At 35.4% G+C, this 13889-nt stretch overlaps 1 protein-coding gene and 1 non-coding gene across 2 annotated transcripts; one reads left to right on the forward strand and one right to left on the reverse strand.

The window, feature by feature from the left end:
- Positions 1–2306: 2306 nt before the first annotated feature.
- LOC116265028 (terpene synthase 10-like) lies at positions 2307–7367 on the reverse strand. Its single transcript, XM_031645542.2, has 8 exons — positions 7158–7367; positions 5578–5772; positions 5036–5286; positions 4531–4909; positions 4204–4422; positions 3556–3694; positions 3197–3445; positions 2307–2842 (listed from the first exon to the last, which is right to left on the reverse strand). Exons 2-8 carry the CDS (start codon positions 5766–5768, stop codon positions 2546–2548), a joined length of 1725 nt encoding a protein of 574 aa, XP_031501402.1. The 5' UTR covers positions 5769–5772; positions 7158–7367; the 3' UTR covers positions 2307–2545.
- A 5220-nt stretch (positions 7368–12587) lies between these two features.
- TRNAS-AGA (transfer RNA serine (anticodon AGA)) lies at positions 12588–12669 on the forward strand. The gene has a single exon. It is a non-coding gene; the product is annotated as a tRNA-Ser (tRNA).
- Positions 12670–13889: the final 1220 nt, after the last annotated feature.

Below are 13889 nucleotides of genomic sequence, written 5' to 3' on the forward strand. Positions count from 1 at the left end.
TTTTTTATCTGATCATGCAGGGTATCTCTTTGACTCTTCTTGAGAGTTGAAGATGAACATTACAAGAAAGACAATGTCAATATAAAGGCCCAACCAACCGGATTTTCAACAGTGTTTGATGTGCTCTATGCGTTTGTAGTCTCACTGTTTTCTCGTTTTAATAGTTTTGTAATTTTTTGTTCCAAACAAACCCTGCTGGACGATGGGCCTTCCACCCTTTTTAATTGAAAAGATAAACAAAATTGCTATGATGAGAAAACTAGTGAAATGCAGACTAATAATTTCAAGGAAAAACATAACAAAAGTTTGTTCGAAGTCTGTGCTGCTCTCCAAGAGTCCCCGAATCCAAGAGAATGTATATCTGGCAGTTGAAATGGCAGGCAAGGATAAAGAATCTATATGCGTAACAAGGTTTTATAAATTTTTTGCTTGTTTGCAACAAAAGGAAAGGATCCCATCTTCCAGAGGATTTGCAAGGGAACTGGATTTTCAACAAATAAACGATAATTTGAATGAAAAGAGTCAAAAGACTGCAATATGAATCTGTCAATCACAAAAAGACAGAAACTGATGCCTCGGTTGCCTTCTAAATCTCAAGGAATTTTGAATATGGCGCAGAATATTAGAGACCACGTATATTGAGATAAAAAAATTTAAGATCCTAGGCTTGCATATCAGGGTAACTCAAAGTTCTTTCTTGGAATGTTTCTTCTATCAACACAAAGGAAGTGCTTAGAGGAAGGGGATAATGCCCAGGGCAAGACTTGCTTGCCTATGCCATCCTCGGCAATGACAAAGAACTCTACTGCCGTCTCGCTCTATAGTGGCAAGAACCTGCCAGATACCATGACGATTCTGCTTATTTATGCCGCTAATAACATCAATGTCAGGAACGAGCACCTATGCTTAGAGGGGACTCTTGTGCCCGAGAAGGTCGTCGGGATGATTGTGCTTCCCAATTGCAGGATAGGGACACCATCCTGAAGGCCACCGGCAGCGCCCCTTGCCAACATGGAGGCCAACAGCGGGCTCGGTGCGGATGCTCATCTCCTACCCACCAAAGGCAAGCAGATGGTAAAGGGTTAAGTCTTTATATTTTCAAATATATGCATAGGTTCTTCTGCTAATTATCCAAATTATTTGCAATTTGCCTTATTAGATGCCTTTGTTGAATGGGTCTGGTCTCATATAAGTCGCATTAGAGTAAGTTACTTTCAAAATTCTTCTCTTTTGAAGTGCTTATTCAAAAGTTTCACCAAATGGACGCGATGTCCATGCTTAGTGTGCAAAATACTGTAAACTTTCAAATGGTTCAAAGCTTTGAATCTTCTCGCAGTGATAAAAATAGTACTTTTACTTTCAGATCGATCAATGCAAAAATGTAATAGAAGGCTTTCAATTGTATATATATGAAGTATGAGCGGATATTGATACACCTAAGTTGCAAGAATTGTAAAAATGAGGGACATCAATATATCTGAATTTTGATCGGATATTCAAGCGAAACATTCAGAAAAAAAAAAAAAAAAATCAGACGTGAAAAAAACAATTAACATCCAATTAAGAAAGCGGATGAGACTCAAATTTTAAAAAAAATTAACAAATCGGGTGAGACTCAAATTTAAGAAATGACATCAGAATAGATACAAGTTCAGGTGTATATGAAAATCTGATATGATTTATACTAGGATTTGGATCGAATTTAGTAGTAATTAAATATTCTATATTTAAAGATTTTACATTTTTCAAGTCAGTCAGAATCATTTTAAAATTTAGATTCGGACTCAAATATGAATTTAAAAATCAGATTCAAATTAGATTTTGAATTTAGATTCAAATATGGCTTTTCCTCATGCATGTTGGAATCCCAACATGTAACGAGTTGGGTGTTACAGGCTCATACACTCAATCGAGAGGAATATCAGATTTGATGCCCCACAATATCAGCATGTATAATCTTTAATTGTTTTAGTAAGTCTTGTACCAACAGAATAGTATATTGTTCTGTTGTGTAATGTCAGATTCCGTGACTTTAACGCCAGTACTAAGGTTCCATAATGGCTCCAAAAGTCTTGGTACGAAAGTTTTGGTGTTTGTCTATAGGGGCGAAGCCAAAATTTTTTTATGAGAGAAGTAAAATTTTTTAAAATTTACATGTAAATTAAAAAAAAATTGATATGAGGCCAAGAACCATGCGGGCCCCCCTTAGCTCGGCCCTTGTTTGTCCGCAACTACAACTTTCCACCCGATTTGAAGTAAAGTTTCACCGCTACAGAAAATTTCCATGTATTCAAACGGGCTCCAAGTAAATCACAAAGTATCAATTCTTTCCTTGTGAATTTCTTACATTAGCCAAACAACCTGCTACTTCATTAGAAAAAATTGGTTTCTATAGGGCACAAAATGTAATCTGTCCATCCCCATTCATTTCTCCATATTTCAGCTCCCATGAACTCCATGTAAATAATATAATACTATATAGGAGATGATGGGCAACATGATAATGACATGGCTGGACATGATGAGGATGATCATCCATCTCGTATCAAACACTTTCCACCATCAATCTCAGTATACGCTCTGCAGGATAATCTTTTCCCGGAAAACCATGACCATCTCCATGTTGATACATGAACTGTGCCATTCTTGCAAGATTCAGGGCACAATGTACAAAAGGGTGACTAGTGCCATTAGAAGTAGCTTCGGCACATTCTTTATGGAGTCCTTTCCAAGCATTTCTTAGCAGACCGTCAACATGTTGACGAGCAGCTTCCTCCGACACACCCTTCTCCTTCATGTAACACTGTATGCATTTGGGCACGTCTCCTCTTTCAATCTCATCCTTCAAAAAATTTAGGTAAAAATTTGTCACTGAAGAGGAAGAAAATCTCTGCATATTAATTATTCGATCATGAAGACAGTAATATGTGCGTCAATGGATAAAAAAGATCTAGCCACAGACAATTTATATATAATTTGAGAAGAAGTTATCTCTTCAATCAAACATGATGAAGTTTTCAACAACTTATCATGTATCTTTCTAATAAAATATTTTCTTACCATATCTCAAATTATTTTTCAGCTAAAAAAGGAACAGAGTGTTCAGCTAAAATCTCAATTAAAAAAAGAGGGTTCTTTTCATTTTTTTTTAACTTTCGTCTTGTTTTGTTTTGGAAGATGGAAAAAGTGAATGAACCTTAGAAGTTCCAAGATCATTATGAAGCCGCACAACTAGGGATGACATCTTTATGAGGTTGTAGTAGTGGTCTAAGCTCATGGCGGCATCTTCCTCCATGTCATGCTGCAAAAAAAAATAATTGTGAACCAAATCCAGAGATACTCCTATAGAAACCCACGCATTGTCCAAATATTCTTCTACAGTGGGCGTATGTCCATTGTAGAACCACTTTGCTTCCACCAAGTATGACTTGCACAGATCAGCCCACTGGAACAAATGATGAATGTTAATTAAAAAGACTCTAACGGCCATGTCACTGAAATATGATAAATTTTAGTAAGTCAATATGTTATTAAGAAAGATAAATATATATTCACCGCTCTTGTCAAGTAGCCTAGGATGTTTAGACCTTTGTCACGCATGAAATCATAGACAAATTGATTGGTTGTGTTATAGAGCGCAAGGAAACACATCCGCATATATTGAGGAAGTTTATCAATATATCCAACATCCCATCTGCAAAATTCATTAATCCAGCAAATCAAGGAGAATCTAAATGGTTAATATATATCAAAGAATATGGAGTACTTAATGAAGATGGTCTTGTGGGTGCCTGTGGAGACAAATTAAGGATGTGTACTATTTGTAAGTTGATATAAACCAAAGAACAAAAAGGTGTCGGGATTTTCATATATTAAGAAGAATGCAATTTACATGGGGCAGCCTCCGTGGACCACTTAATTAATTACTTAGCCAACTTCTGTGTTCGGTCTATGAACATTAGCCTCTGACTGATATTAATGCCTTAGTTTATAATTTGTCTCGCTTCACTTTAATGCATACTCGAAAAGAAAGAGCCAGAGTCACATTTCCACATGCAGAATAAAACTTATGAAGTTTGATTATCTTGAGAAAACAAAAGAGAAAAAGATATAGTTGTGAACTGAATTCGTCAGCATGCACTGCACTGACAGGCAACTGCTCATGAGATGCCCGGAAGTAAATTAAAGGAATGGAGGGGTTACTTGTCAACAGCCTCAGTGAATAGTTCTAGCTCATCAATTGTGCCGTATACATCATAAACATCATCAATCGTCGTGATGAGGCAATTGAGTTTTGTGATACTTTTTCTACAGACAGAGAAGCGAGGATTGAAGTCGACTCCTATGTTCCACAAATAGCACTCCATCAACCTGTCCCTTGAAAATTTCAAGTTCTCTGCCAACTCAAGGCCCCTCCACCACCTAGAGAAGATTAATTATTACAATGAATTGAATCAATGTTTGAAATTAGATTAGTTTATTATGATATATATGCGAATGAAGCAAACACATTTGCTTGGTATTACCAACCTTAACATCTCCTTCACTTCTGCTTGGTACAAAGACTGCACATTGTTGAAATCCAGCTTTGCTAGTTTGAGTAAACCAGAGTGGTGTCCAGGCATCCTTTCATAAACATCTATGTAGTCCCTTGCTTCTGATCTAAGCATCCTTCTAGAAAGAGGGAGTTCCAAGGCATGAGCTACGTGTCTCGCAAGGATGGAGTCTATGTTAAGCACCTTGGCACTTTCCTCGAGGTGATGGGTTGCGAAGGTCATTGCCTCTTCCAATATGTTCTCCCCATCAAATCCTAGGTGTGAAGCTTCATACAAGCTCAACAACCCCTTCACATCTTGTGCAAAGATGTTCTTAAATCTCCCTTTTTCATCCATAAATCTTTTAAAAACTTCTGTGACAATCCTCCACCAAGAAAACAAAGAAAAAGTTACAGTATGAGTATGAACTCAAAATCAATGAAAGTTCATCACATCAGTTTAACAAAGAAAGGATTATGTTGGAATATGCATCAATTCACCAGGGAAAGCACGATATCCATGTTGCCTCAACAATCTGAATCTAAGAGCTGCAGCATGGAGGTCCTCATATTCCTTGTTGTCTATGAAAATGGAATCCAGTACAACTTTGATCTCCTTCTCAAATTGGTATGAAACTCCTAATCTTTGAAGGCTGTCGACGAGCTCCAGCTGAGCCACTGTCTCCTGGCAAGCTTCCACCATCAATTGCTTCACGTCTTGTTTAATCTCCTCAATGTTCTCGCTTCCATGCCTGCCCTGGGTTGATCTCTTTCATGTAAATAACGTCAAAGAGGTAGAAAGCAATGTATGATTATTATTCTTTTGTCTTAACCATTAAGTGTCAAGATGCATGACACTTATCCAGTAACAACATTTCAAACGACTTAATAAATAAACTTGAATTACTTCTAATTAACCAACTGAAGGAGGACAGGAGCCAGCGGATCTAGAATCCGTTAAAATCTCATTGATTTTTTACAGAACGCACGACTAACACGAGGTTAAGTTGATGAGAAATTTTATACTGAAAAGAAAATTTTACCCATATGTGCTTCTCAGTGACAGGATGAGGTCATCTTTCCACGGGCTTGGTCCATAATTTCCCGATCGCCTCTGAGGGCTAAGTTGGCATCTACAGTAAGCTTTCATTCGGTAGCTCAACAGTTTTCTTGCTCTCTTTGCAGTAGATGTGGCACCCCATATAGTCCACACTGGTAAAGGCAAGGTGCTCATGCTTCTGCAAGCATGGAACTAAGTAATCAACGTTTTGTAGCTATAAAAGATATTGCCAGAACTAAATTCTGTAATTATATAATAAGTAATGATATAATAAGCACTCATGTTGACCGATCCAGGTAGAATTGAATCACATGTAAAATGGACAAAGGCTAAAAGGTTCGGGATCCCTGGCCATAATTGAAGGAGCCAGCATCTTTCGTAGCTAGGTCTCCGTGCTCTGCATTATGTGCATATTGAATATTGTTCCACCATTTTATGTTTTGTAGACAATCAATCAAAAGTATTGCCAATTTCAATATAGGGATCACAAGCTGAATTGTTTTATTGATGCAAGATGAAAGCATAACCAAATCTTGCAATTGGATCTAGTCATATTTTAAGTACTTGTACATAGATTCAGATCGGCTATTCATCTCTTTCTCTATATAAAGAGACGTGACAGTCAACCAGTTGAAAAAATAAAAGAGATGCAATCCCCTTCTAGTTTTCTCCTGTTCTTCCAATTTGTTTTTTCTCCTGTTCTTCCTTTTCCTAAGTTATAATTAGTGTTAAGCATAATTTTAGCTTAGTCTTGAATGCAGTTGGATTAAGATTCGTTGATCTTGATCCTTCTTGCATCACATGTACAATAATAGCTTGGCTAGAAAATCAATTTCTTAATTTGACCCACTTTCCTACTTTGAAACACACTATAGACATTGAATTGTTGTTACTAATAAGTACGACTTAAAAAGTGTATATATGTATATAATAGTAAAACCCCAGCAAAGCTAAACTGCTCAGCTGGTTTTTCGCCTCCCCCTTCGTTGCCGGTTTTCCACCGCTGGCAGATAGTCCGTAGAGTGGGGAAGTCGGCAGCAGCCCACCGGCTTTTTTTTGTAACAAAAAAACCAGCATCCCATTGTCGCTGGCGAGGCGAGGCTGGCACCAATCCTCCGCAACGATGGGGGAGGAATGACTTCCCCTTTCGTTGCCTTTTCCAGTTCTTAAGAAGATGACGTCATGGGAGGCGACCGTCACCCCTGTTTTATTTACTTTTGCAATGAAGGGAGGCTGTGCCTCTCCCATTGCCGCCGGTGGTCTGCCACGGCCACCTCCCCTCTATAAAGTCTCGTCGTCGAGCATTTTGTTTTTAAAATAAACATCAAACTAGCATAGAGAAACGTCGACTGACAGAGGAAGAGCCAATAAAACGAGAATTCATAGAAATCCCCTAAATAAATAAAACAAAATGGAGAATTTGTGGCAATAAGTTCCTTAAATAAAAGAACAAAATTTTGAGGAAATCTCCTGGATAAAAAAAAAAGAAAAAGAAAAGATAGACAATTTGATGACAAGATAAACAAAAGAGAGAGAGGGAGTCTAAGGAAGGTAAGGAATTACATGGTATGATATGGAAGCTGGGGTTCTGACAATGAATGACAAGCTTCAACTACTCTTGACTCGCAGTTCGCCTGACTCCTCCCTCAAGCCGGGGGTCGAGAAGAAGGTCCGAATGGTGGATGATTGATTGGCGTTAAAATGGGTTTGCCAGTTTATAAGATGCCGCAAGATTCCATTTTGACACAACAGGTGCCATTGGCAAAACTTTGAGTATTGGTCCGCTTACACGTTCATCTTGCCAAAAAAATGGCATCCATAAATAACGAGTGGGCCTGAATGGTTCAAATCTTTTTTAAGGCATTTAATACCTTTAATTTTTTAAGGCATTTAGTGGCTATGCCATTGGCCACGATGGACTCAATTTAGACTAAATTGAACTCAACATATGTCACCAGTTGCCAAAGCTCTTTCTATGTAGTGTCGTTTTCATGCCAACTAGTGTCATTTGTAGTGTCGTTTTCATGCCAACTAGTGTCATTTGTAGTGTCGTTTTCATGTCAACTCGAGGATCTCCTTTCTAGTGTGCATCATAAAGTTATTCAAATGTTGCATGCGAATGAAAAATGTTGTACATGTTTAGAATTTATTTCTTGTTTCATGTGGGTCTTGACATGAACCTGATTTTCTAAGGCCATCAAAGTTTCTTGCACTGTAATGCTCTCAACTTGAAAACTGGTTTATGGACCGAATAGTCTGTCACTTTGTTGAACAGTTTCTTCACATAACCTTTCATCAGCCATGATTCAAAGTGTTATGACTGTTTACATTAACATTCACAGTAGGGTTAATATGCAAACATTTTATGCCTTTAGTTAGCTCTTCGTGTCATGTTCGCATGTTTGACTTCAGCATCATTCACACGATCACATAATTCCTCAATCTTTCTTTCAAACGCAATATCCTTTCTTGTGCACAATCTAGTTGATTGATAAAAAACTGCTCACTTCGTTCGCTACATAGAACCATCTTGTTGCAAGTCCACCGAAAGAAGTAACAAAATCTAGTTGTTTCCTACAAAAGCACTAAGTATAAGGTTATGAACAATATCACATTTTTAAGTTTTCCAAACTAACAATTGAAACTGATACATATATAATTCCGGCAACCATAAAATAGCCTCTTTGAATTTGGATCATTTCTTACTAAATAAATGACTGCTGGCAATCCGCATTTACATTGATAACTGAGAGAGAGAGAGAGAGAGAGAGAGGCAAAGAGAAGGAGGAAAAAAATTGAACTAATCTGAGCCATCCATCTAAGATGAATGGTTCAGATTTGATGTCTCTAAATGTATACTTGATGTTAGAGTCACCATTCGTAGACTATATATATATATATAATATTTTTGCCTACCCAGCTATATTGGGTGGACAATTATAAAAGAAAATGGCCTCCAATGCAGTAATAATTGGTCGATGAACCATTGTCACAAAAAACGTGTACGAATATTATACGGCAAGAAATTTCTCGGATATAATACAACAAAGTCATATATCTCAAAAATATCTCGGTGAATTTTTTAAAATTTTAAAACATTTAATAAATCTTAAAAATTATAAAAAATAAAAATTAACAAAAAAACTAAAAAACAGCAAAAAACAGAAAAAAATGGGAATAATACCATATAATAAGGGTATTATACACGTTTTTTGTTTTTTGGTATTTTTTTAAAAAACACATTTTTTTCACGTTTTATGTGGCTGACTTGTTTTTCAAGTTTTGTACGTGTTTCTTTCGAATAAAACGCGTTTTTTGTGACAACAACCCTTTGATCTACCTTAAAACATACAACAATGAAACTAAATTGTTGTTATCAAACAAAAAAAGCCGGCCTATGTAAGGTAAAAAGGTAGGGATGAAAATGGGTCGGTAAATTAAAATCCCAATCAAGAACCAAATTTTTAGTCAAGTTGGGTAAAGAAAAATGAATGGCTGTCATAATCAAACTCAGACCCGGCCCATAATTTAGTCATATGACCAAACCCGCAAGAAAGAGCGAGCCTTGAACCCCTGAATATCGTATTATCCAACTTGATTACATGTAAATGCTGAATATATTTTCCAACGCACCGTTAATGTTTAGATCTGGAAGGGTAATTTTAAAAATTCAGTCCAAGGACAAGTTCTGTTAAGGTAGATCCGAACACAAACCGGACCACTTACTAGCTCAATATTTCATTATTAAGAGATATATCTACAGTAAACTAACATCAATCTTAAAGATATATACGTACAAATTACGGCATCACTTTTCCAGAACCTGAAGTGAAAAACAAGAAAAGGTTTCTAGATTTGAAACCAAACAAGCCCTAAAATTGTGTTAGTAATGAACTGAGTAACATTTAAATGACATAACAAGATAACAATACATGTAATATGTTATTTCACCCATTTGTCATTAGTATTATTTCATTAAAGTAAATAAATAGACAAATTATTCATTATTTGTAAGTGAAACTGAAATCCGTGTTAATTAATGCCACTTTTTTTTTACAGCCCACACCAAATTCCTGGTCGTGCAGGATTCTGTTGACGAGGAAGGCGACGGTTATGGCAATGGATGGTGTGAGTGAGAAAACCTGGTTATATAGATGTACGAATTTTATGCACTATGATTAAAATACCCTTCATCCACACTCAAAAAGAATTTTTTTGTACAAACAAAAATGAAAATCTAAAAAATGTAAAAAAGACTATAAAAACATTTCTTTTTTACAAATTATGGAAATACCTATTTCTCCTATCGTACCACACACAACTTTCGCTAGTGTGAGGGTGCAAGGGCAGCAGCGTATTAAGTCGCAGGACCAAAAATATGATCTTATCAACGGGTCATATATATTCAATTTGAATAAGATATCCAACCAAATTGATTGGTAAAAATCAGATTTGAAAAAAAAAATTAATATTGGATTAAAAAATCAGATCGGATCTGGATTTAATAAATGACATTCGATTAGATTCAGATTTAAATTCGGATATATATAAATATCCGATTGAATTCGAATACGGATTCAGATAGATTCGTTTTTAGAAAAATATTTTATATCTAATGTTATTAAATCTTGAAAATTGGCAAAATCCAATTCAAAATTTTGATTCGGATTCAGATATAAATATAGAAGTCAGATTTCGGATTCGGATTCCGATACGACTTTTTCTTTATTCAAATTTGAATTTGAATTCGAATCTGAATATGTGAGTATCCGAAAAAAGGATATGACTAAGGATATATCTGATTCTAGTCCGATCCGTTGACATTCCTATTCATCAATGGGAGGGAGGGAGCTTGGTTGCATCTTAAACCAGGTCTTCGCTAAGGAGATCCGCTATTCTCATACCTATTTATTTTAGTTATAGAAATAGTATTGGGTAGCCTAGAGGCGCAAGTTTTAGCCAATCATATTCACATCGATCATATATAAAATTGCTAAATTCTGTATGAAGTCCACAAATAAAAATTATCACAAACGTGTCCTATTGATAGTAGACTCAGATCAATTTGAGAAAACTCACCACAAATATTTTTAAATCTTCATAAAATATTTTGCTATCGACATGTTTCCCTAACTTAATGTGGCTATTTTTTTTTTTACCAATAGTTGTAGGTGGGCATCATTAGCTCGAGAAAAATAATGGGCAACACTTTTTTAAAAGTCTTGACATCACGTATATGCTTTAATAATTCTTTTTTAGTTGATGTCTTAATCAGAAATAAGTATTTCTTAGCTTCAACAAGTCATTTGTTTTTAGCATCCTCATTACAAGCGATACTAATATTTGACCCCAATACTATATTCATAATTAATGTCCTAGAAAATAAGATTCCATACATGATTTCCAGCATCCACCATTACTACTCTTAAGCTTTTCAAAATTATTTAATGCAGACTTACTCTAGCACACGCAAGGAGAAGCCAAGGGTGGAGCCAAGAATTTTTCATTATAGGGATCAAACTATAGTTTCAAAATATTTTTTTTTTTAATTTTATATAGGTTAAACTAATTTTTTTAAAAATTTATATATAACATTTTGAACTTTTGTAGGCTCCCACCCCCTGCCTTTGACACTCAACTTCACCCACACCCACTTCACACGAGCCACTGGCTTGGTCAGTTCTAACTCAACACCCACACAAATGGCTGGGGCAGCACCCCTATTAATTTTGGTATTCCACACGTTCTTAGAGAGCCGGTTTGATGGTCGGTAGCACTGGAAATAAAATTTAAACTGTTAAAAGTTTTTCTTGCCCATCAAACTTGGGATGAAAAAAGTATTTTTTGAGTTGGTTTTCAGATTTTTTTTTTCAGAAATTTTTTTCACAAAAAAATTTCGATGAAAAAAACTTTTTAGGATGAAAAAAGTAACAGTTGGACTTTCAAAACATTCCTTAATCCAACGATTCCCTTTTTTCATTTTTCATTCTTTTTAAACTGAGAAATTTATTTTCTGGGACATAAATTCAAGTTTAGCAAACACAAAGGAGTTTTGAAAATTTGGATTTTGTTTTTATTTCTTGAATTCCTAAAATAAGTTTCTGGAAACTTCTTTTCAACTCTATATTTCCAATACATCAAATGGCCCCATAAAAAAACATTTTGTTTATCTGATCATGGATAGTCAGGTTGAGTAGCAGTATCAAGCTTGATCCTTGGTCATCTTCTAATATTTGAGGGCAATGGCTAGTATGTAAGACATCTTAAATATATATATTTATAATATTTTGTTATAATTAATTATATTTATATATTATTTTATTTTTAAAATATATTTTAAAATTTAATAAGGCTAAAACCGAGCCCGACTTGTTATCAGGCCGGGCCAGCAAGATGCCCGGGCTTAGGTTTGTCTGTAAATTCTTGTATAGAGTGGGATCATTTTTCTAGTGTTTGATGTGCTCCATGCGTTTGTAGTCTCACTGTTTTCTTTAATCGTTTGTAATTTTTTGTTCCGAAAACAGACCCTACTGGAGGATGGTCTCCGATGCTTTTTATTAGAACAGATGAACAAAATTACTATGCACGAAGAGGACAAAACCAGTGAAACTCAGACTGATAATTACAAGGAAGAAAGTATAGCGGCGGTAGTTGTAGTTGGAATGTTGAGCAATGATTGAGGGAAGTTTAACTCAAAACAGTTTTTTTTATTTTCTAATGTCTATTTATTACAAATCTACTTATTTTTTATGTTTGGGTTATTAGTTTTTCAGTTATTATTTTGTTTTTAAATTTAAAAAAAAAACTACCATATTTTTTCTTTTTCTTTCAAACCAACTCACCGTTTAAAACTGCAGAAAGTTTTTTTGTAACTGTGGTTATAAAATTACTCGATCATATGGACATTATTTCTTTGGCTGAACGGATGGATGCAAGGAAACGGTAATATCGCTATTCTTTCTTATAATAATACAATGCCACACCTTGCATCATGTGGACGTGCCGGAGTGGTTATCGGGCATGACTAGAAATCATGTGGGCTCTGCCCGCGCAGGTTCGAATCCTGCCGTCCACGATTTGTCGTTTTGTTCGTTTGTAATTACTTTTTCCACCACCTGTTGATATCTAGTTTTCATAAATGTTCCTTTTGCTAAACTTCTTCAATGAAATTTTAAAAGATTTTAAGAGCCTGGGACATGACATTATTCAATAACTCAGCCATGCACCAATTAAGCTAGGGCCTACAAACTATTACTGCTGACACCATCACCACCTGGACTACTAATGCTAATTAGGAATAATAATGATTGTTATTGTTAAAGCATTTATTATTGTTATTAGCCGATAACAGTGGCACATTCAATTTGGTATACATATTGTTAAAGTATGACTGAAATGTCGCTAAAAAGTACAAAAATTATGTGGAAATTGTTTATATTTTCAAATATATGAATTGGTTCTTCTTCTAAATTTGTCAAAACTTTATTGGCAATTGACACATTGCTTCTTGCTTTGTTATGAAAGAAAAATTGATCCTGGACCTGTTATTTGCCATTGAAGGCGAATCCTTCCTTGTAATTGTCATTAAAGCAAGAACTTAACCAAATTACCATGTGCCTTTCATCCCGATTCAACTTAAAAGCATGTTCCCAGAAATGGATATCATGAGTTATTTGGGTAACAGTTGCTGATAACCTCCACATGCATTATACATGCCAAAGTTTAAAGCACATCCAAAGCATATATATCTTTTGAAAATGCTTTCCTTTTATGAGTTCAAAAGTTCTTGAAAAAAGGTAATTAGTGCACTAAATGTTCAATACAATAAGAGTTTCTTTCTCTTTCTATTGCTTTATTTTGGAGGATAGAAGAGAGAGGGTGTACCTTAGAAGTTCCAAGATCATGATGAAGCTGCATAATCATGTTTGAAGTAATGGTGTAGGTCCATCGCAGTATCTTCCTTCATGTCATGTTGCACGAGAAAATAGGCATGAACCAAGGTCCTGATATAGAAAACCATGCATTATCCACATATTCTTTTACAGTGGGTGTATATTCATTATAGAACCACTTTGCTTCCACACATTACAGGTCAGCCCACTACAATAGGTGAGAACTGTTAATTGTAGAGAAGCTATTAAAGATAAAAGGAACAAATAAAGAACTTGCACTGGAGTTTTAGTTATCATAAATTTTAGTTAATTAATATGAAGCAAGACATTTACCACCCTTGCCAAGTAAATTAAGATGTTGGGGCCTTTGTCCCGCATGAAATCATAGGCAAATTGATTGATT

The sequence above is a fragment of the Nymphaea colorata genome, chromosome 11, assembly GCF_008831285.2.
Source record: "Nymphaea colorata isolate Beijing-Zhang1983 chromosome 11, ASM883128v2, whole genome shotgun sequence".
In the NCBI taxonomy this organism is placed as follows: domain Eukaryota; kingdom Viridiplantae; phylum Streptophyta; class Magnoliopsida; order Nymphaeales; family Nymphaeaceae; genus Nymphaea; species Nymphaea colorata.

What these genes read in the sequence shown, in the direction of transcription:
- LOC116265028 (XM_031645542.2), bottom strand. Translation starts at nt 5,768, where the DNA reads ATGAGCACCTTGCCTTTACCAGTGTGGACTATATGGGGTGCCACATCT. An exon ending in TGGATATCGTGCTTTCCCTG is followed by an intron (nt 4,910 to 5,035) that starts GTGAATTGATGC and finishes GGATTGTCACAG; the next exon opens with AAGTTTTTAAAAGATTTATG. An exon ending in GAAGTGAAGGAGATGTTAAG is followed by an intron (nt 4,423 to 4,530) that starts GTTGGTAATACC and finishes AATCTTCTCTAG; the next exon opens with GTGGTGGAGGGGCCTTGAGT.